The 23,654-nt window shown below is 37.1% G+C and overlaps 1 protein-coding gene across 5 annotated transcripts in view; it reads right to left on the bottom strand.

Moving 5' to 3' along the window:
- LOC137390151 (rho GTPase-activating protein 15-like) overlaps positions 1-21,838 on the bottom strand; it is a 42,904-nt gene extending 21,066 nt beyond the window's left edge. For 2 of the 5 annotated variants that reach the window (XM_068076424.1, XM_068076425.1), the window contains exons 1-7: positions 21,662-21,838; positions 20,946-21,479; positions 16,070-16,196; positions 13,778-13,896; positions 10,349-10,471; positions 6,023-6,103; positions 1,656-1,907 (exon numbers count right to left, since the gene is read on the bottom strand). In XM_068076424.1, coding sequence (XP_067932525.1) covers positions 1,656-1,907; positions 6,023-6,103; positions 10,349-10,471; positions 13,778-13,896; positions 16,070-16,196; positions 20,946-21,425 — 1,182 coding nt within the window. In that variant the 5' untranslated portion in view covers positions 21,426-21,479; positions 21,662-21,838. The remainder of the gene's footprint in view (positions 1-1,655; positions 1,908-6,022; positions 6,104-10,348; positions 10,472-13,777; positions 13,897-16,069; positions 16,197-20,945; positions 21,480-21,661) is intronic. The other 3 variants (XM_068076426.1, XM_068076427.1, XM_068076428.1) reach the window with 3 other exon arrangements.
- Positions 21,839-23,654: the final 1,816 nt, after the last annotated feature.

The raw sequence follows: 23,654 nt of genomic DNA, 5'->3' as shown, positions 1-23,654 counted from the left end.
TATATTCATCATTCTAAATTAATTTAGTTTGAAGAAAACAATTTTCAAACAGTTACCTGTTATTTCCTAACTTTGACAATCGCCTGTAACTATTAGGTAACTCAGCTATTTATTGTCATATTGAAAGAAGAGCACGAATCAACAGCTCAAAGAGATATGATTGTATTTTCTATTCTATGATTATTTGCAACATGTTTTACCAAAATATTTTTGTAAACGCGTTTAATTTCTAGCAGTGCAACACCAAATCATGAAACCAAAGTATTAATGCAATTCAAATGGCGCTAAAAATGAGAAAGGAAGCACTTCTTTTTCAAAGCAGGATCAAGTTTGGAATATTATCTAGGAACTGGTCTCCTTACAGCTCGTCCACTTTCCTAACGAAACTAAACAATTACGTAAGAAACATACCTGTACTTGTCAGACTCCCATTATCATTGAAATGTTTCAGTTTCTGACAAAATTTTTCGAAATATTTAATGGCAGCGGGTAGCATAGTATTTTAACTATATATTTTACAGCCATATCATAATAGTTAAGAAAAATTTGAGTTATTACTTAACTGAATTGTTAGACACTATTGCAAGAATAATAGCGCCGAACTAAACCTGTGCCTCTAGGAAAACGAAAACATAGTTGAAACAAAAATGGCTTCAGAGCAGGCCGCCTAGCTTCCAAAGGGCTTTGCCAGACAGACACTAAACTAGAGTTTCTGAAGCGTTTAAATCTGTTTCCGTTTACAATGAGCGGCACTACTGGTCAGGACTTAACATAGAAAATTAACGCCTTAGTGTTAACAATCCTTAACGGGACTAAGTGTTAACAGTCCTTTGTCCTTACCAGGACTTAGTGTCACAAGATCAACCAATTGTGGGAAAAAAGCAAATATTGTACTCACTAACAATAAGCTAACCAATCAAATACAAGCTTTAGATATATGTATATACTAAATGAAGCATGACGGAAGTCATTTGGTTACAATATTATAGGTTTTGGTTACTTGAGATGTTTCTTCCAACAGTAGCCTTCGACATCAAAAGCTCTGATTCGGTTGCCATATGGGCATCCATTTTCACACCCGTTAGAATGCCGGTAACTCATTTGTGAAAGCATTTTAGGAGATTAAAATCATGCTACAGTTATTTACTGTAAATCATCCAAATAAAGATCGGTGATAGACCAAACTAAAATACCAGCAAGGCGATGTAGATAGCGGCTAGAAACTAAAGCTAAAAGTCTACTAGCAACCAATAGGAAGATAAACTACAAACTAAGGAAAGAGAAGTGAACATGAACAGGGACTGCAGAGTAAGCATACAAATGGACAATATCACCCAGCTACTTGTTAGGTATCATCTGCACACAAGGATGAAGGTTTAATGCCAAATTATAGTAGTCGCTCAGCCAATCAGACAACAGCTATCAGGGTATTGACTAATATAGGCCACATATAATAACATTTTTAGACAATGAGGAATAGATCATGACGAGTCCAATAAAATCAGCTTTTTATCTGCTAGAGAGGAGTATAAAATGATTGTGTTTCCGGGAGTAATATGTGGCTAATTATAAAGGCATTTTACGGCAAATATCCTTGTGAGCAGACGATATCCTTGCGAACAGACGATGGAAAGCATTAGACATAGACAACATACATCAGCCGAGTCCTCAGGGTTGTCAGGACGTGACTGGGTTAACTTAGCGGGCAAGGTGAAAGTTTTGTTAACAACAATGCGTCTAGAAGACAAAACATCAACACTCGCCCTCCGTGATAGGGGCACTGGAGGCGCCACCCGTCTAGCAGGCTCTTCTTTGCTAGGATAGTGGGTTAGGTTGCTCTTAGCTAGAGATTGACTAACCCTTTCTGTGTTAGCAAAGGTGGACAACACGCGTCTCGTACCACTCATCTACAGCGGTGATAGAGAAACAAACTGTGAAACAAAAGAGTGAAATGAAATGTGCAGCATCTGTATAAGATTAGCAAAGAATCCTCAACAAGCTGAGCTCAGCGAGTGCTGTATGTCGTAAGAACAGGTTCTAAAGCTAGCGGAAACTGAAGAGAGGAGAGGTTTGTGTCGGCCATTTTAATACCCGCACTTGGATTTTATATCTTTCAAATACTTTTTTTAAATGAGCTGCAAATAGAACCACATATATTTTATCGTAAAACTCTGAATAACGTTTCAGTAGTTATTGAGCAAAAGTATCATCATCATCATATCTACGTATCGAATTGTTTTACATATTTTAAAAGCGCATACTAGCTAAGTAGTATACGCGTAGACTGTTGGACAGACCCCTCCTCCTTCCAGACAATCCATAGAGTTAAGAAATAAACTATAGATCTAGTCTACTTCAATAAAACCACACCCACACCATAGGCGTTAGATTAGCAAGAAATCAACCGCATTCGACTATCAGGCACTTGCCTATCTTTAGTCGTGTACACACTACCACCGTGCCTACACATTTGAGATTATAGCCTAAGCAAATAAATAGGTCAGCATGTTGTCGAGTAGGTAGGGTGAAGGTAAACACGCTAAATTAGTTAGCTCGATTCTAGAATTCTGAGGTTTACGCTATTAAAAAAAAGTTAACAAAAAGACTATGCTGTGTATAAAGTGAGCATATGGAGGTACACAGATACAGCACACACAGTATACCGAAACACATAATATTAAATAAATATACATGTATATATATATATATATATAATATAAATAATATAAAATATTATGAAACTTAAAAAAATGATAAAAGTAAAACTAAACAGCATGAATAAAGATGAAAAACTTGTATATAAATAAAATAATAAAATTTAAAAGGCAGCTTACATAAATTTATGTCATATGGTATTTAGTGGAATCCTATGTCGGCTATCTTATTGGGGTCAGACTTCCGATCAATCGGACAGAACCGACCTATGCCGTAACACAGACGGTGCCATTAATGTTTTTACTGTTTACATTTGGTATTCACCTATTTGTACAACAGATTTTTAATGTGCACGTCGTTTACTCATGGCATTAGCCATCGATTGACTATTGAACAGCCAATGGTAACACAAAAACAATGCTAGCCATATCGGGTTTCGTATAAAAAATAACTTCAATGGTGTCAAATTTCTCTAGATCCCAAATGATCTCATGATAAACTTAATAAATGAGAAGAGCTTGATAGCTGGAAAATGATCGGGACCTTCTATTGGTCAGTTGACAAAGAAAATAAAAATTGATTACAGCAAGTCGCCTCTGCTAGACTGAATCGATTCCGTACGGTCAGATGACAAACAACGCATCTTCATTATTTTTCAGTAATTTCTCAACATTTAGCCCATACGATGATTATCATGAGTGTAGTCGATAAACTTGCGATTTTAGAAACTTATCGATTTTAGGAATTTGTGATAGAGAATTTTAATCAACAACCAAGTTATAAAGTAAACAAGAGGTCAAACCTAGGAGACTATCTACGGATTCAAGATCAAACAAAGAAGTCAACTGCGAAAGTAATCACAGAGCAGTGAAACCGAACAGCTAAATGTAAGCGATTATATATATACAGTGAAACATGGATAACTCGCCCTCGGATATAGCGAACACATGGTTAACTCGACTGGATTTGCTTGGTCCGTTCCCACGCAATGATAAATGGCTCTATATAACTCGAACTAAACACTGTTATAACGAACTGTTTTTTGCCCAACGGCTACCGAAACGGTTGCTATCGCTTTAGAAAATCACTTTATTCCAAGCCATAGAGGTAAATCTCAACTTTTCGTAATTCATAAGCGTCGTTACTACCTCCATCGGCAAAATATTTTTGTCAACGACTGTTCTAAAGGTTTGGTGAAATTTGATTTATACTGCTATACGATGAATAGCACGGGCTAGCCGGGTCACGGGCGCAAGGATTTTCGCCACGCACATACAAAACAAAAACAGCATGTTGTTTTTGTTTTGTATTTGCGTGGCGAAAATCCTTGAGTGCGTGACCCGGCTAGCCCGTGATGAATAGTTTTCCGACGTTGATTCCGTGTTGAATTAACGTCGGAATGTTGAATGTTTAAAACGTCTTAAAAATTGTAATTAAACGTATACGTTGTCTTAGCTAAAAAACTATTCATCGTTTGACCTAAACACAAAGTACGTGTGTACATTCAATAAGTATCCATTCAAAAAGCGTGAGTGATATACAATGTACCGTAAAACTTTTAATTGAACTGCCTTGGAGTGTTGCTCTTAACGAATACCAGATAAAGTAAGGTAATCTTTGCATAAACTTCAAGAAAGATCGGCAAAATTGATCGTGGGTAAAACGCTCAAAAGAAAAAGATGTCTTTTCTTTGAGCATTTCAGCAACGATCAAGTTTTGCCAATGTCAATCTAAAAAACGTCCTGGCAATAACATCACCTCAAACAACAAACCAATCTCAAGTGATAGAAAAATCTCTATAATTTTTGATAAAAACGTTTTAAACTTTACATTAGAAGCATTTAATTTGAAACAAGCCATTTGTGCTTTTGATTTATATTATAGTTTGTATATGTTCATGTATCTACTAATAAATAAGTAAATACATGGACTTGTGACAGTGCTCTGATAACTTGAACACTCTGATAATTCGAACACTTTTGCTCGGTCCCTTGAAGTTTGAGTTATCCGAGTTTCACTGTACATGTATACGCAGTAGAAGCTACTATTATGTAAATAATTCGTTCGGGAATGTTTACTTTATAGTGATTCTATGTTATACGATACAACATGTTTCAAAGCTCACCCATTTGGACCTTGAAAAAGAAAAAAACTAGACGCAACTTTTTAATTTATTGGCTGTACCGTAACTGTAGTATTATTTGTTTGTGTCCGCTACTTTTCTCCTGTTTCTTATCACTTTCACTCGGTTGATGGTCAATGATTGTCAATGGTCTACTGACAATTTACAATGATTTGTTCATTTTTTTAAACAGCAATGTCTATCCTGCCAAGGGTAAAATAATAATAGAATTATTTTATACTTCTACAAAGAAGCATAAACAATTTTTTTATTATAATAAGAGCAGTGTTCATCTGTCCGTCTATCTCCGATCGACACTTTAACACTATCAATTCTGAACGGTAATCGCACGACTACTGCACTTTTCTGTGCAGACTAGAGATGTACGTCGTTCTCTTTCCCAAGTGTGATAAGAGAGAAAGCGATATTTTTAAGGCTAACGACGAGATTCTCGTTATTCAAATTGAACTTGAGGAACTTGCACAGACTTGAAACTTTATGTTATACGGAATTTTTTACATAGTATGAAGCAAAAACTTTTCATAAACTCTCTATAGTTAGATAGAATTTGTGTTATAGGAAGTATAAATTACAGGAGTATCTACAGTATATGTGCATGTATTACTATAATCCCTAGCACAGCAGTAGGCCAGGTCAGTCAGTAGGTTGAAATGGATAATACAGTAATCTCGCAATTTTCAGGGTTAATCACAACCGGCGCCAGCCTGTGCCAGCCAAAAGGTAAGTACTTGAAAGAGAAACTTATAGACTCGTATCTAACAAAGTATCTTTTCTATTAATCCTAAGCACTTTTCTTTTTTTCTTAAGTTCATCAGGCGATTCTGAAGGTCAAGGACATTTAAGAGGCATGGTGAGGGTGTCACAAGCAGTTTGCGCTTTCACACTTCACAAACGTAACCATAAAGCATCAAACAGCGTTGAGCGCCATCACAAAGATACTCGCGAAGGGATCTCACGATGAGATAGATTTATTCATTTCATCTTTTGGCACTTATTTTCAATTGTTCAATTTTTCTAACGAATACTTTTTATCTTACGATGTACTGAAGCCACAAAATCTGAACCGCACTGAGGGCTTACTCTCCTGATACTTCACATACAAAGTCAAGAAAATACGCTTTTCTAAAAATAGCCTTCAGTACAGACATCATTCGGTGAAATAGAATTCTAATATAAAGGGTTGAGAGAAATCTTCGGTAAAAAAATGCTGCCAGCCAGCCATACCTCTGGTAATTCCCATAGTGATTCTTGGCTTTTCGCATTGTAGTAGTACTCCTTTCCGGAAGAGTCCGTAGCCATGTGCCACTGAAATACATAGAATTAAGGTAGGCTATAGTACAGCGATTCTTTTCATTATTAGGAATAAAAGGTAAATTGTCAAAACCCTTGATTGTCTAGTGTAGTTGATAAAACGCTAGACAATTACTGACATCGCTAAACATTCCTAGAATGCAGCGCTAGCCAGTTCGAGAGACAAAATTATGACAACCAATCAATGGGTAGCTTACAGTTAACTCTGCTTAAAATTACCTCTATGTACAAATTTTTAATACACAAAGTAAGATTTTACGAAATAAAATTTTGTCACCAACGTACTAAGTAATTTGCTACATTCAAAATGTCTCGAAAAATATCAACATGTTTAAGGTGAAAGTAGAAAAATGGCAAAAATCAAAAAATACGTATAAAAATATTAAAATTACATATATTTAGTCATTATAAAGTATATACAGAGTAAGTTAGACTAAGTCACATCAGGTAGTACTACCACCTGCAATGACCTTACGTATTGCAAAGTGTACGCGTTCATTCGTAATCTAATGTATGGTAACAATAAAATACTTTTTATTGATTATTACAAAATTGATTTAGTTTGTACATATAATTTAGTTGCCCTTAATTTTTACATATATATATATACATGTATATATATTTTTTTTTCAAAGTTTGTGTGTATGTGTGTTTGTCCAGGTATAGCTATTGAAATCAAGGAATTAAAATTCCACATTATGGTGGATTTAAACTCACGAAGACTACAACCGCAAGTTTTAAATCCACACACTCTACCACTGAGCTATATATACAAGGGATATTGATTAAAGACATATACCGTATAGCGTATGCACACACTGAATGAAATAGTAGTTGAAACTCTATGAATTCTATTAACTCTATGAAACACGATGCTTTTTCATGTTTTCTTGAACTTTTATTTTCATAAGGTTCAATTGCTAAATCACGGTCAAAGCCAATTCTTTTCACGCGGACAATTGTATTATCTCCATAAGAAGAGCCTCTACATTCTCTCTCCGTTCGGAAGACAAAGACAGTACGTGTCTCATTTTTCCATTTGTACCAGTATCGAGAGGTACCAGTATCGTCATATTCAAAGTTTTGGTGGATAGCTTTTGGTGGCACAGAAACCTTTTTCATATACGCACACACGCATGCACGCATGCACACACAAACTTCTATGCAAGAACTGTTATTATTGATTCAACATATTCAGGAAAAATCCTGAATATGTTGCATCCATGTTGAATACATTTATTTTGTTTTCTCAGTTAGTACTAATTGTATCATTACCGAATCATCTTTTATTGTAATCGTAGCAAACCAGACTTAATTTAGCACTTCACATTTACAGTTAAACCCTTTTATAGTTGTTTATTTTTCTTAAATTTATTTGACCTGCACAAAACATTTTCCTTATGATATGAAGTTTGTAAGTTGGAATGGTAAATGTTGTTATATGTTAAATACAAATTAATTTTCGGTCCAAAGACTTTTTAATTACCCGGGCATTCTGTAGTAGTCTTATATAATTCACTTGTTTTAATGCTCAATGCAATTACTTGAATAATTACATTGCTTTAGCTGTGAAACGAATTAAATAAAATTCAATGCATTCTAGTAAGCATATTTGGTCCAGCATACATCAGTTTTGACATACGAAGTAAATATAGGGCAAATTAACTTTTCATGATGATGTTTGGCTGTATAGATGCTTTTATTTATGATTTGGGGAAAAAATTAGGTTACAGGAAATTTATACCCTCTCACCAAGTGATTGCAAATGGTAGCTGCTGCAGTCAATATGACGATAGCAGATAAGTATTGAAATATTCAAAATTCCCGCAATGGGTTGTCATCTAAACATCACCACTCCAATGCTTCAGCGCAGAGATCACAATCGTAAGATCACCTATTGTTCTCATGCGAGTATCTCTACCTTCCCAAAGAAAGAGTGTAAACATAAAATATAGCGAAGTGAATCTTATCTCTGCTGAGCCTCAATATCGGTGAACAAGGAAAGGGATGTGCACCTAATTCTTTATTCAAAGTTGTATAGACTATTATAGAGGTGATAATATTGCATCATGACGCACCAGTCATATGAAAATTCATCTGATGCTCGAGTGATAGCATCACATGGTCATATTGAAAGGATCAACAGAAAGTCAAGCTATGAATTCTCAGCCCATGATATGAGAGATCAGGAGATAGTTGTGCCCAGTGTATGACAGATCAGGAGATGGTTGTTTACAAACCCTTATTTATTATCTTATCACGCGTGTCAAAATGAGAATAGACACACTTCTTTGTAAAAGTCACGACTCGAGACGAGCCGCATTCAAAGGAAAGTTAAAAATTAAGATTGAAATATGATATATTCTGTAGAAGGTATTGTCAACATCTCACAAATATACCTTTACACCGATAACAGGTCAAGGACAATCTAAATTTAGTTAGAGTAATGATTAAAACATACAGAAGTGGCTTATTAAAAATAGGCTCACGGCTCCCCATATTAGGATAGAATATCCCAATATGGGATTGTATCTTGTATCCCGTATCGGGCTGAAAACCCAAAAAATCATTCATTTTAATTTATATCGATGAGCAATAGGCATATTATCTCTTCAAGCTGTTTACCTCCAGTTAGTTAATAAGAAGCTAGCCTAACTACAGTGATACATTTTTAGCAACTTTTAAAGACTTTATCCATAAACTGTCTTTTGGTTGAACAAGAATGGATTATGTGTTTTTACCAGCTCAAGTTTGGCGACTTCTGCAATGGTGTTAAAGGCATCAAAAGCTATTCGAGAATGGATGGTTTGAAGGTTTTCTTGTATCTGAATAACTTTAGTTGGTAGATTGGCTATTTCCTACAGGAAGCAGATACGTAAAAAAATAGAAGCCATTAATTTTTTTGCAGATTAAGAACTAAATTTCATATTTACTGACATTAAAAACGTAAAAGTGTCATAAAGTGGCCTTACAGCTCTGAGAAGCAGTAAATCTATCTGTTAGATATGGTAAAACCGAATTAGTCAGGTAGGCTTACGCATGTCTGCTGATGTGACCTTAAGAATATACATGTAGGCCCTTGTTCGTGACACATTTGATCAGCGAATGGTTGATCGGTACACAAATCAGTAAAAATGTTAGATGAACTGGGATCCTACGGGTAAGCAAATTTTTTGAGAGATCGATGCTGCTGAGAAGGTATTGAGCACAGATAAAAATTAACCATAAAAGATCGACTCAATTATGTTAAAAAGTAACCAAAACGTCTGAAGGAAATGAAGATGGCTGACAATAGAAAACATTTCTCATCACAAAACAGCTTCAACTAATGATAAAGACTGAAGATTACAGGCATAAGTTTACAAACTAATAAGCGCTGCCAAACCTCAAATTACGATTAACTTTACATCAAAATCTTTTGACAAATGACAAAAAACTAAAAAAAACTTGTCTTAATAATTGTAAGCATACACCATTGAAAACTGCTTGAGACATTACTGTTTTGCGAATAAAAGTAAAAATCAAAACACAAATGTGAAAGTACTAAAAGACTATAAGTTAAGTTAAATTCAAGCACATCCAGTGTAAGTAAGAGTAAGTTAGAGGGTATTTATATCACTAGCTTGCGCGCTGATGAGCTTACAGTTCTATTCCGATTTGCCTCGTAAAAGTTAAAAAACCAACAACTAAAAATCTCTTTATACTGATTATCACTAATGATTTACATGTAATTTAGATTTGGATTTCTACATCCAGTATTTGTTTAGTTTTGTATAGTGCATTTGTTTTAATTAATATTATATATGATTACTAGAAAAAGTAATCTTCGTTTTTTGACGTAAAAAATTTATGGTGTATTTTATGGGTATATTTACTCCAACGCCTGGCAGTTTTAAGATGAGAAGTAAACTCGACATGGAATAGCTTTGTATGTGTCGAAGTTTGACTTTACACTACTGACACTGCTATAATTATTATTTTAAAGTTCACCAACACACAGAAGGAGACATCACAGATTAGCTCTAAAAGGGTCGATCTTATCACGTCATGATCCTACTGACAAATATCACAACTTTGCATTCTACCAAGGTCGACGTTTTAGAAGATCGATCAAATGTTGGTCGAGGGCAGTCGCTGATATCCATTAGTTGCAAAGAAGCAAAGAATCAAAAATTGTGTCTCTAGTCACACCACCCGCTAACAGATGTCATAAACATTGAAATGGTGAGGAAGACACACCTTGTCCCCCGTAGCATTGTGTACATATATCCTACTTCCGTCCTCTGATATCCTCTCCGTCCAGCCCTTCCTAAAACTTGTCACCCTAGAGAGTCTCTTGCTGTCTGGCAGTGCCATGATTTCCTGTAAACATAGTTGTACAAACCGTTACATAAAACATGGTTGTACACACATCATTGGAATGGCTGCGGGAGATGCCCTGCATGTATGACTTGAGCTATGCCCTGCATCAATACAGAACTCTGAATGAATTTACATAGTGAATCGACGAGTACTGAAATTTTCACTTTACTAATGTTCCCTGCTGACTTCCTTAGCATATTCAACTAGTACAATATAACCTTATTGTTCGATATATTGATATACTCCATCAAGGAGGAAGTTGTGCACACTTTATATTGTTGACTTTCGATGTACCTGCAAAGTTCGCTCTTCTGCACCGGTTTTGACTACTATATCTATCGCAATTAGGTCTTTAGAGCTAAAACATAGCTCCCATTTGAGTGCATCTCAGTAGACGATAAAGTATTACATGCCATAGCACCTCTAAGTTAGAATGGGAATAATGATGAAAAAAACCATAGGCCTAGATGTATTCCCTGTTGAGTCATGAAAGTGTGCTTTAAAAAAGATGGTCTATTAAAAACTATGATCACTGTAATTCGTAGCTTTGAGGATGCCTTTAGAAGAATCTTTGTCTCTTCGAAAATATCATTCATAGAATAATTACTCCTCGAATTAAATATGTGCAGGTGGGTTTCAATACACTTGAAAAGAATCGTGGATAAGCCTGGCAAAATGTTATAATCCTTAGTTGCTAGCCATCCAGAAACCAAAGTAGTTTCATGCACTAGTAAGCCGACAAGCAAACTTTACATAGTTGAGCAACGGTTGTTAACCCCCCATCAATGCATAATATAGTAGCATATAAATTCTATTATAACTTTAAAAAGCCCAAATTGTCAGGCTTCCAATATAAAATTATGCTCGGCTCTACAACAAAAATACAGCCAAAGAGATTTCTATGCCTCGTTTGTCAGACGACAGACTTTAAGTAGAATATTTATGGCATCTACAACAATACAATGTTGTCAGAGCCACTGTTTGTTTTAAGCTGCTTACAATCTTGCTAAAGTTTTGGTAGACGGCGACATATGGGAAACCCAAGGTAAGTTTTACCAATAAACTCTAAAATGACAGTTTGTAGAAAATTCCTTTTATAATACAATGTAACCTTCCTATCAAAGTTAACTTTTGTCAAACAAAGTGGAAGGTTTGATGATGCCTGTAATCGTACGTCGATTACATTCACATCCTATCAGTACTGAATTTGAGTAAAGTTCTAAGCTCAAGTCTTGGGAGGCTGATAAACCTTCATATACTGCTTTTTTATAACACACTGCTAAAAACTCCTCGAGACAACACAGACAGATAAGTTGGGGTGCATTTGAATACCCTAGGTAAACTCGTCGAGACAACACAGACATATAAGTTGGGGTGCATTTGAATACCCTAGGTAAACTCGTCGAGACAACACAGACATATAAGTTGGGGTGCATTTGAATACCCTAGGTAAACTCGTCGAGACAACACAGACATATAAGTTGGGGTGCATTTGAATACCCTAGGTAAACTCTAGAAGAGTATGCATGGCAATATATCAGAAAAATATCTATCATGGAAGAAATAGGATAAGCAATCATCTGGGCTATACTTTTCCAATAACTTGGAGCTATTACGTCAATGTTGCTCTCAACAATATGTGATCGACACGGTAATTACTCTATTGATGACCCGTGAATTAAGTCGATAAAATAAAATTCTCGTACACGGAACACATATTCTATAAAGCGCGTATTCGGTTATTGCAACCTAAAACAGTGAAACATTATGGTTTTTAATTACCATGTTTCCATTGTGGGATGATGCGGATTCAGAATTGAGTTATCTTGTAATAAGTGTTTCCATGTACATTCACATGTTGCGGAACAACTCAGACACTGATAAAAAATAAGGAATTCTACGTCATAGCGACGCACGCCTGTCTAGCTTAACAGCACGCTTTTTTGACACAATGTGGAAAATGTTTAAAATGGAATAGCTAGTGCAACATTTTCTTGCCCATCAGTTGCAAGTGCCATTTCGATCTCTCGGAAGCATAAAACATTCGATAAACATTCGCGAGTAACAAAACTCGCATGATTTATGGGTTTTTGCCATTTACATCTTGCATATGGAAGCATAGTGAACCTTCATGGAAACATAGTGGTGGATACATCTCCACCTGACACGGGTGTAGGGTTCCGTTGTGGGCAAGCAAATCAAAACCTACTATAAATCTATAAGCACCTCTGAGGGGTACAGCGCCCGTTGAGGACACCAAAAGCACACTATCCACTTCTAATAATATTAAAAACAGTCGCTCTTTTTACCAAAGTAGCTAGGCACTCAATTGCGCTGTTGCATGAACCTCTCAAATGATAGCGTGTGTTGGTGCGCACTGACCAATATCAACATGACGCTTTATCAAACACTGGTTTTTATGTACCCAACACGCGACCGACGCTTTCACGAGAAGCCGGTCAGATATCCACAACATAACAAGTACTTGAGCAGCCTCATACGCTGATATGAGCCACTGACACTGTATAGAGTACTATGAACCCTGGGAGCACGCAGACGGTACCAGCCAGTCACAGGTATTAGATTTCAACGGAGTAATGAACTAAAATCAAAAACTATGCTACAATGGAACTAGTGCTACAATGACCTATGCAGTATTTAGGAAACCTTTACCTATTCACCGAGAGGGGCATTTTCAGCATATCAGGATGTATGAACATTCGCTTAAGATTAACGACCTATTGTAAAATATAAGATGAAAAGTTGTCTGCTCATTTTTAGCGAAGGTTAAAATGAAATAAGCTCCAAGCCCAGTTTTCGAGCTGCACAACTAGGAAAGTAAAATTGTTCACATAATTTGCTAGAAAGGCGTCGGCGAGGCTCTAGGTGAGCAAGTTGGGAATTTTCTGATTAGTAGGAAACTTGTAAAAACAAACAAGGGAAATCCGAATTTAAATACCTATAAAAGTGAAACAAGAATATCGTTACTAAAAGGTTAAGACGCCTTGTTAGCAATCAGCGTTATCAACCAGTCACCTCCCACACCCTCTGTCAACCTATCATCTGATAACAACCCAGTAAACATGCAAGTAGAGATGAGACATGACTGAACCGTTACTGAAATACATCGTAACAAAACTATAAACATTCAAAAAAGTCTGAGAGTAAGATTCTCTCTTTTCTTCAAACGAAATGAAGATATAAGAACTGAATTCTAACACGCTTGAAGATACATTTCCATAGAATTCCTGGCAATGAGAAGACAACACCTTACACATCAAAAGAAAGTTAGTCAGCTCGCCTTACCTTTTGATTAAACTTCGGTCGTCGTTTGATGACAGGCGAGTCCCAAGTGGTTTCCTGAGTGGCGGAGTTGAAATAATAGACTCTGCCGGTGGAATCATCCGTGTGCATCTCCCAATTCTCTAAAAAACCAATGCATGAACTAGCTGATCAGAAGCTGTAGCGAGAATCCCTGATGACTACCAATGAAACCGCATCAATTCTAGAGAATCCCCGAGTGATTTTACAGTTTTGTGATGTGAGTATTTTCAAAGAGCTTTAAGCCTGAATAGTGTGGAATACCATGAGACAAGCACGGGGTCGAGAGAAAAATCCAAAGTCAGCAAATTCTCAACCAAATGTGTAGGAATGTAATAGTTGCAATCCGTCGCTATGCCTGATGAGCCATTGAGGAGAGGGTAGAAGATACAGCAAAAGGATTAAGATGATTGATGACAAAGCAATTAGCAGCAAAACTAAACGTAAAACCATCAAAAACCATGTATTCCTATGAATTTCTTGCCCAGCATTGCTGTGATACAGATGAAGAATGATAGTGTAAGTCTACAAATGTGATGATAGTAGCGTTAAAATAAACTTTATTGAATGATATACGATACAACAAAGTTTTCAAAAGCAGCAGAAGGTAATTTCCAAGTAACCTTCCTTGTAAGCAACAATCATAGAAAAGTAAAATAAACAAAAAGATACAAGCAGACGATCAACAAATTATGTTTCACTACTGGCTTTCCTCGTAAGCCTGCAGCAGACCGTATTGACTCACATTCTCGACATGTTCAAGTAATTACACTATTAATAAATGGCCTGATCAATCTGTCAACTTCCTATGTGTGCAATCGATGTTAGCCAGCAGTTGTAGCCTCGGTATTTGACAAGGGACTAGCGTGAATCAGCTAAGACTGCCTGCTCAGTCACTATCTATTACTATACCATCCTATGTATTGCCATGTATCACAGATAGCTGGGCTGGATAGATTATTACTGTCGGACATGACCTTGTGGGACAAACCAGATTGGCGTGGCACACTGCTGCTCTTTACTTTATAAGTCTTAGTTGACGATCGCTAGCCATGATCCTTCCTATCATCATCATCATCGAAGGACTGAATAATCAATGGGCGATAAAAGTAACGGAAATATCGACTTTTCGGTCTAATGATAGGAAGCAATGAGGTAACTTCCCGCAGTTACCATTCGAATATAGCTATGTCTTTTAAATAGATCTGTGAAAATATATTAGAGGTGTGAGACTTTCCTAATCAGTGTCTCCACGCGGTGCATCTACTAGTTGCCACGGCCTGAATAAATGTCCTCGCTCCGTACCAAAGCTATTAGAAGTCATAACAAATGTTAGTAGATGGATGCTTTGGAAGAGCAGTAACTAGCCAATCTATGTTCATATTACTATGTATGAAAACCTTGCATAATTCAGTATGTTACTAAAAATTTTTTAGCCAAATCTTGTGAATGGGATACAGCTACCCCTACAACAGCAGGTACTCCCTGGCTTCTTTTCTATTGCAAAAAAGTGTTGTTCGGTTTAGTCAGTATTTCATTCTGCCAATCATGAGTGTGTGAGCAATACCTTGTAAATCAAACATGTCTGTTTAGCTTACAGCAAACAGAGGCTGAGCATGTTTTTTAAGAGCATGTGCAATGACTGTGATCTTGACTGGATATTTCTGAGCCTAGTGGCAAGAGAACCTCGGCTACTGGAGACATGCCAAGTTACAGAGAGCAATTTAAGGTTACATGTTATTCCTGTTACCACCAGAGGCCTTTTTTTGGTAATTGAACCAGTTGTTTGCAAGTCCGGTGGCGGTCTAGAGCACCAGGCCAAATCTGCTCGAGATTACAAACAAAATAAAGTCAGTGGGTGTCAGAAAATGTCTAACAACTTCCTTCCTGACCGCTGGCACACCCCGGTAGCGGATCCAAAATTTTGTCTTCTCAGGCAACACATTCAACACCATTTGCGAAACTGGTATGCCCAAGAATGTTCCACATCATAACGATAATTATTGAAAATGAACATTTTTGTTTGCTGGAAGTCGGTTGGCAGGAAAAACAGAGTGTCAGTAGTTTACTGCTTGACAAGTAGATGTTTGAAGACTGATTGTATCAGTTTAGTACCATCTAACTAGATGATTAAAGTTTATTTGTCAAGTTCCCACCAGCGTATAACATTAGATAAATCATTTTTATTTAAACGGCAACTCATATATCGTCGTAACAAATATACTCAAGGAAAAGGTCTCTTTACAACACTCAAGTAAAGCACATCACTTGGCTCACCTGATTGGGACGGATCTGACAACTGCTCGGAGTTTTCCTTGCGCTGAGCTATTATTTCTTGTATGATCTCCATATTAGCATACATGACTGAATCGTCTTCTCCCTCCTCGGGTGATGATGGGGCATCCTAAAATATTGCATGCCATATATTAAATTAGGAGTCGTCCTTTGTTCACAACCACCATTTACTAATCCGCAAATTTGAGTCATTTGCAAGATGACAATGGCTAACCACCCCAAGTCAAGTGAGTTTTGTTATTCGCAAATATTTATCGAATGTTTGATTTCTGTGAAAGATGGAAACGGCACTTACGAGTGTTGTGTGAGAAAATGCCATGTAACCTATTCCATTTTAAATATTTCTACATTTCAGTCATTTTGATTTCGATTCGTGTAGATCCGAGTGCGCTGCTATAACCTCTGGCATAGAATTCCTTCTCTTTTGACAAAGCGCCTGCGTTAATCCGCAGCACCCAGGCGTGTATTTAAACACTGAGCGCATAGTAGCTCAATGTGTGCACAACTCCAAATCAGCATCATCCATACAATGCCAACATAGTGAATACACCAATAACATCACTCTTATAGACAGTTTTTTTCACCTCAATATTTGTATAGCACTGCCACACTAAGCTTGCATCCCAATTAAAATTTATAGAGACTTTTGGCTTAATTAAACTTGGCATTTCCATGGCATTTTTTATTCAGATGAGGAAATATTAAACATCTGGATCAGTAGAATAGCGCAATGGTGCATAAAACATACACCCTTATATTTCAATGCTTGGCTCAGTTGCGTAACATTGCCCAAACCCTGAGCCCCTGTCTATATCACCTGGAATGTGGAATGTACTGACAAAGTTAATGTAATGCAAGATGAGCAAACTCAAAGACTCTGCCGTCTTCCCATAATAGAGATGCTAGATAGTTAGCGTTGATAATGGAGAGTCTCAGTCGAGCAGGCTATTGATTTGCTTACAACCACAAAATATTCCCTCCGCTCGCCTAGATCATAAATCATCACACAAGGACAGTGTTTATCCTCGTGTAAGGATAGTGCACTTGGACGCTGTGGTCTATCTCCTACATTCATAACGCATCGTAAATCAAAGAATATTATGCCCGAGTATAAAACAACACAAATTACTAAAAATCTATGAGCAACGAGGTGTATGCGGGAAAGTAAGGTGATCATTGCGCAAAGGTAGAAGGTGCTATCTGTCAGATCTCTGACAGCGTAAGCTGGCGAGACTTGAGATCGTGAGATGTTATCGTTTCGATTACAAGAATAAGCATGATACAAACACAGCAACTGCTGTAGTAGAACGCAAGTTTGTCAAAGGTTTATTGGTTCCTTAAAGGCTGTTTCACACTATATCGCAACAAGTCGGCATTAATCCCACAAAACATCGGTGATCGTTTATGATAGCATTGTTCACACTTTCACAAACCCATCCGTATTTTCATCGGTGAATAGTCAGTGACCAAGTGTTCTCATTACACAATGGGGTGACTGAAACGATGACATACTAGTCCCGCAGCAACTATCATGAAAGGCATGTAGATTAAGCAATCTTCAACGGCCAATCACCAACGCGGATGTGATGCACATCGCAAAAACTCGTGGATGCTCCGCGAAATATCGAGAAGGTTTGACATCTGCAATGTTTCCCAACGCCTTTGCATCGGCTCGGGTGATGTCATCAAATTGAGCTACATGCATTCGACAAATAATCGACGGGAGGACAATTCCGACATATAGAGTGTGAGTCAGCCTTGTACTTGTACTATTCATGTAATAGTAGCAACCTGTCAGTTAGCCGACCATATTACTGCAAATGCTGCTTCAAGAGATGGGCCATGGTGGCTCAAGACCTCATCTGATCTTTCAACTTTTGATACTCAGGATAACAACCATTTGATCATATAAACTTTTGCCCAATACATCATCCACCAGTGAGGGATGATGAGGCCCTGATAAACCCATTAGCCATCATCCAGTGATTGATTGTAAAAACACTGCTGCTAAGCTGATTATGACTAATTGCTAAATTTCAAAACTTTTCCTGGCAGAAGCTGTCACACATGCTATGTTGCTATAATACAAATGTTAGATGAAACGGCTATGGCTTTTCTGCACAGGAAGCTTCACGGAGGAGTAGTTGACACACTAGTATTATAACATGAGGGCTAACTAACCGATGAGGTCCAAGTGTAAAAGTCGTGCTGCCACTTTCTAGGGTATCAGGAATTAGATCAACACTTTATCTTTTAGACTATAGCAAATATTCCTGTTTAACCCTTTCGCAGGCGAGGTTTTGGTTCTATTTGAGACAACCTGAGCAAATTAATTTGTCACAAACCGATTTAAAAAAAATCATTGATACGCTCTTATTTATGATATTGTATGTGTATTATTTCTTTTCATGATGCAGGTAAATACAAATAAACATGTTTCAAGTCAATTCTTCATATAACTGTTTTCTAACTATGATACTTTTGGAAGCATTTACCCTTGCAGAGGCCTACACCACAGTCTTGATACCATGTGCTTATTCTTGTACCCACCCTCACCTACATAATCACCAAAACTATTACTAGATTCTTCATCACTTTCAGTCTCAGATTCTGGCGCAAAACGGTCCCAGTCATAATCTGAACCAGATTCACCGTCACTATTAGTTCTGGCTACTAACTCTAAGAGGTTATCACAATCAGCTGATAACATCCTATTACTGCTAATACTAACACTACTACTCCTTACAGCATTAGAGAGACTTGGGTAATTTCCTTTGGAGGTCGCCATGACAGTAAAAGTAAATTGTTGCACTCTGGAAAAACATTCAGAAAGCAAAAACAAAAGCAGAAACAAGCTGCAAACAAAATTCCAAATTTCATTTACATAAGTTTATTGTTTCGGATTTATGGTTCATTTAGTATTGCAAAAGTGATCGTTTTCTTACAAAACAGCTTATTATTTGGTTGCTAGAAGGGACCTATCTATTGCAGTTTACTATTGATAAAAAATTTAAACCAAAAACGGCGATAAGCAAGCCAGAAATCAATTTATAAAAAAAATGTTTGTGTGGCGCCATAATAGTCGCTCTGCCTATTATCGTCATTATCGCTAAACGACGACGTCGTCGCTATGCCGGCAAAAGGGTTAAAATTAAAAGGCAACTTCTCAAACGTTATAAAGCTTACTAGGCAGAATGATAAAACCGATGCTAACTGCCAATCTGTAAAAAGCTGGATGAATTCATTAATTATAGTTTATAAATTCTGTTGTGAAAGTTGATGTGGCGTACAAGTCGAGGTCTATAAGTTTGGTTTGAAAAGCTTGGGTTTAACAGGTACCTGTCGTATAAAGCGCCCCCCTTTTTAGCTCAAATCTAAATTTAGTTAGAGTTACTTGATCGCGGTTAATCGGATTATTTCATTCACCAGAGGCAAGGCGTCCACTGGATTAACCAAGTGCTGGCTTGTCGGCCAGGTGCCATGCTCGAACTCAAATGTGTGACATGTTCTAGTCACATTTAAAGGTCACTACAAAGAAGTGTTAGGTTACAAAAAGCAGATGAGGTGATGATTCCGAATATGTTAGCATATGTACTGCAACAACTGGATGTATCACTCCATAAACCATTTAAGTATTCTGTGTACCAAGGGAGTGAGCGGATAGCATTGGGTCAAAAAACTTACACTTCCGTTGGAAATATGGACACTGAATCTGTGCAAACAGTGTATGAAGGACTCCTATGACTCTATTTATCCAAACAATTGTTGTCAATCATTCAAAAAATGATCAAATATCAATGCAATGAACGGTCTGATAATGCGATGTTATGATAAGAGTATGACGATATTCCCTAATCGTCAGTAAAATATGAACTGCGCTAGAAGAGCATCCTTATGGTGACTATTTATCTGGTGATAAATGGGACAATGTTTGATTGATCTCATGTTGAGTAGGATTACTACTATTTTACTATTTTAAAAATAAATCCCTATATGTCCATCCATATAATTTCGATTTACGATTTTCTCGTATCTGAATTTACTAGAATTCGTGTTTTGAAAAACGTGATCGCCGTATAAGTCAAGGATAGATTTTTGAATTTAAAATTTGGTGTCAAACTGCCGCCCTGCATGGTAGAATTCATTGTAATGTCTAAAACGCAAATCTGGTTAAATTGGTGCAAAAGGGTTATCACTCGAACGTCAAAGACTCCGCCGCTTCAAGCATCTCACAATGCCACTAGCTCTTCAAAACACTACTACTAACAGAGATCAAGTGCTTGAGACCAAGAACTCATATTGTAGTTTATCTCTCTTGTACTAAACTGTTCTCAGCTTGTTTTTGCTTCTTATTGGCACAAGAATCAACTGTTAATCATTTTGCGTTGAAGTTCACTGATCTTCTATGCCTATTATGAAGCTACATTCAAGGAGCAGTCGTATATTAGTCCTTGTTAGTGGCAATAGGCCTTCTTACAATTCTCTAGCACAATAGCCATTCAAACAACAATACACCTGCGAGAATACAGAGCTTCAAGTATCAGGGAGTATCAAAGGCCATGAAATAACAACCATGTATCCACAAGAGTGAAATAACTGTCGCTGGACTTTCATTAGCTGGCAAATTAACACCTTTCTGCCCAATTATTTCTATATGTACAAGCATTAAATGAATATTAATTGCGTTATTTGGAAAATACTTTGTCACGTAGGTTTAACGTAACAACTTAGCAAGAAAAGTAGGTTGTAAGGCAACTAACTTCAGTGTGAGTAAAGCAGAGCAGTCTACTATATAATATATATAATATATGTATATACATCTGTATATAATATATATACATGTATATATAATACTTACTGGAGTGACAATAAGAGGAGTCAATTGTAAATTTTCCATATGAGAATCAAGTTGTGACACATTATTAGGTGGAGTGAAGAGGGTTGAGTTTCTGGGTAATGATGATACTTGGTCGGAACTTTCACCTTTCGAATCGAGAGAGCTATCACATGATTGGCTATCCAAATAGCTGTCCGAGCCAGTACTATTGGCACTAGCAGTCCTATGATGACCATTCGTTGGTACTACTGGAATATCGCTGTGAACGCTAATATAGTCATTTTGAAGGACTGGAGTAGTGGATGCAGTATCCTGATGAATTTCTTTGACATAAGTAGCTGGAACGTAAAACTTTTTATGGTCATCTTTTCTAACTTTCCACCATTCCTCTGTAGACTTTGCAAGTAAAGTATATATATCGCCTTTGCTTATAGCTATGTGTTTACCATCTGACATGTCATATTCATAATCAAACAAAACCTCTACACAGTCAGCTGCCATGTTGGTAGCGGATGGTCTACGTTTATAAGTGATGAGCTAGTCCATAAGATTCTTCTACAACAGAGTACATACAATCATCTTGTAACCAAAAGTAAATATCCATAAGTTGCATAAACCTGAAATGCATAAGTCTATGCTTATGTAAAAAAAGTCTATCCAAGTATAAACCTGTTAATATGAAATCAATCTGGTATCGTATTGCATCGCAGTAAACAAGGTTTCAAATAACTTCAAACCTGTTTTGTTTCTTCAAGGTGATGAGACACAGAGCTGCTGGCTTACATCAGACAGATATACCTCGACTTTATATGTGTATGAGGATTTACAGCCGACGTACCGCCAACTCTAAATTTACTTGTGGAATGGCTTATCTAGGCTCCTGTGATTAGATTTGTTTGAACAACAACATCACGCTAAATGTTGGGATGGGCTATACGTCTCTACAAACGGCCCACTATCCTAGTAGATTAAATATTCTATCAGAACTAACGTACACACTAACCAACAAATAATAGGACTAAGGCTGGGCTGGCAGGTCATCGCTGCCGTTTTGATTTTATATTGCATTGCATTGAGAACTTCGAACATATTAGAGGCGCAACGAACCAGACGGCACTTGATGTAGTAAGATTGATTGAATGATTGAGCTTGCGTTTTTGGATTTACTATTTAGCCTACGTCTAAAACTATTCTCATATGCTAGAGAGTATGATACATTAGATGAATAGATCTATGAAAAATCAAAGACTATTGTTAGTTTATCGGCAACGTCGATATGCTGAGTTCGAGGTCCCAACCTACCTTTCGTTAGTACCTAGCCGCGATCGTGCGCCTTAAAATAGAGTTTCTGATTTCCAAAATGCGAAAAGTTTACGCATAGCACTAGTAGTTTTTGATGGAAAACTGCTAAAATAAGCTTTTTGGTTTGTGGAGGCAACTACCGGCTGACCCTAGGATTTTGCAAATGTGTGTGTAGATGCTTATCATTGAAACAGGATTCGATAAACTCGTTTTGTTCTACAAAAGGCCGCTCCCTTGACTGTTGTTATGAGTGGTTTGTGAGGGATTATGTTTGTACATCATCAATTTGAGTCTACACACAACATCAGTGTTAAAATTGCTTTGTCGTTGTATTCTATTAGTGGGTATGTTTAGTTTTTGCTCTTTTGCTTAGCTTCTGGGAACTACCTAATTTGATTATTACAGGTTCAAGTACCAGTGAAGGCGTTTAGTTATTGTAAGCAATACTGATATTTACCAGCAGAAGTTACTTCTTTATTCTATAAGTCAAACAATTAAAATACACACCTAACAAAATTATAAAACAATAACGTTAAAGACAAAAGATTAAAATAGCTAATGTATGTTACACCCTTACTCGAACAGTCGTCCATGTTCGTTTGCTCAGTCTCATACAGCTGTGAGTCTGACAGTCAAACGATTTTCGGCACACTCCGTAGGTGGAGAGTTTCGGCAGGTGGTGGGGAAAGAGACTCCAAAGCAGGAGAGAGAAAGGCTCCTCAGCAGGCGGAGGGTAGAGCGCCTAAGCAGGTCCTCGGGAAAGAGGCTGAGTCATCAGAGCTGTTCTCTTCATAGATGTTTAGCATGTGAGAAGGCTAGCCTGTGGGAGTAGGTTGAGTGTTAAGCTTCAATGTTTTATGTCGGACTTGCAAATATATCTTGTTTGCGCGAGTCTTCAACTGGTGTACGCGATATAGACATGTAGGGCCGAGCTCATGACTTACTCCTGGTATCTAGGTCGTGTCTGACAGAGGATAGTTGATCTGTATAAGTGTAATCATTTGATTGGTCTCCTATGTTTTTGGCAGTTTTCAGGTGGTGGGTTGGGTAATTTAATTGCTTCTAGATCCTTTTGGAGGTTTCTCCAGCTGGTGTTGATGCAGTTTTTATTACTGATTCCGCCAATTTTAGAGTTGTTACATTTGATGTTGTATACTTATTGGATCTTTTGATGTCTTTGGGTGTGTTGCTGATTGTACGTATTATATGCTCATCTTGTGGTCTGGCTGCATTCTCTGTTGGTATGTTGTTTCCAGGATATTTCCATACAACATTGTATTTTTTTCAAATTGTTAATTAAACTAACAGCTTTGTTCTACAGCATCTCAAGCCATTGTATGCGATCTTTGCGGCTTGAATCCAACACTTCTGACACAAAGTCTACCTTTAGTCTGCAGAGTGTTTTATAGGCCAGACATTTTATTTTAG

This window comes from Watersipora subatra, chromosome 3 (genome assembly GCF_963576615.1).
Source record: "Watersipora subatra chromosome 3, tzWatSuba1.1, whole genome shotgun sequence".
Classification (NCBI taxonomy): domain Eukaryota; kingdom Metazoa; phylum Bryozoa; class Gymnolaemata; order Cheilostomatida; family Watersiporidae; genus Watersipora; species Watersipora subatra.
The sequence above is the reverse complement of the archived record's forward strand: the minus strand, read 5'-3'. Positions and strand labels throughout refer to the sequence as shown.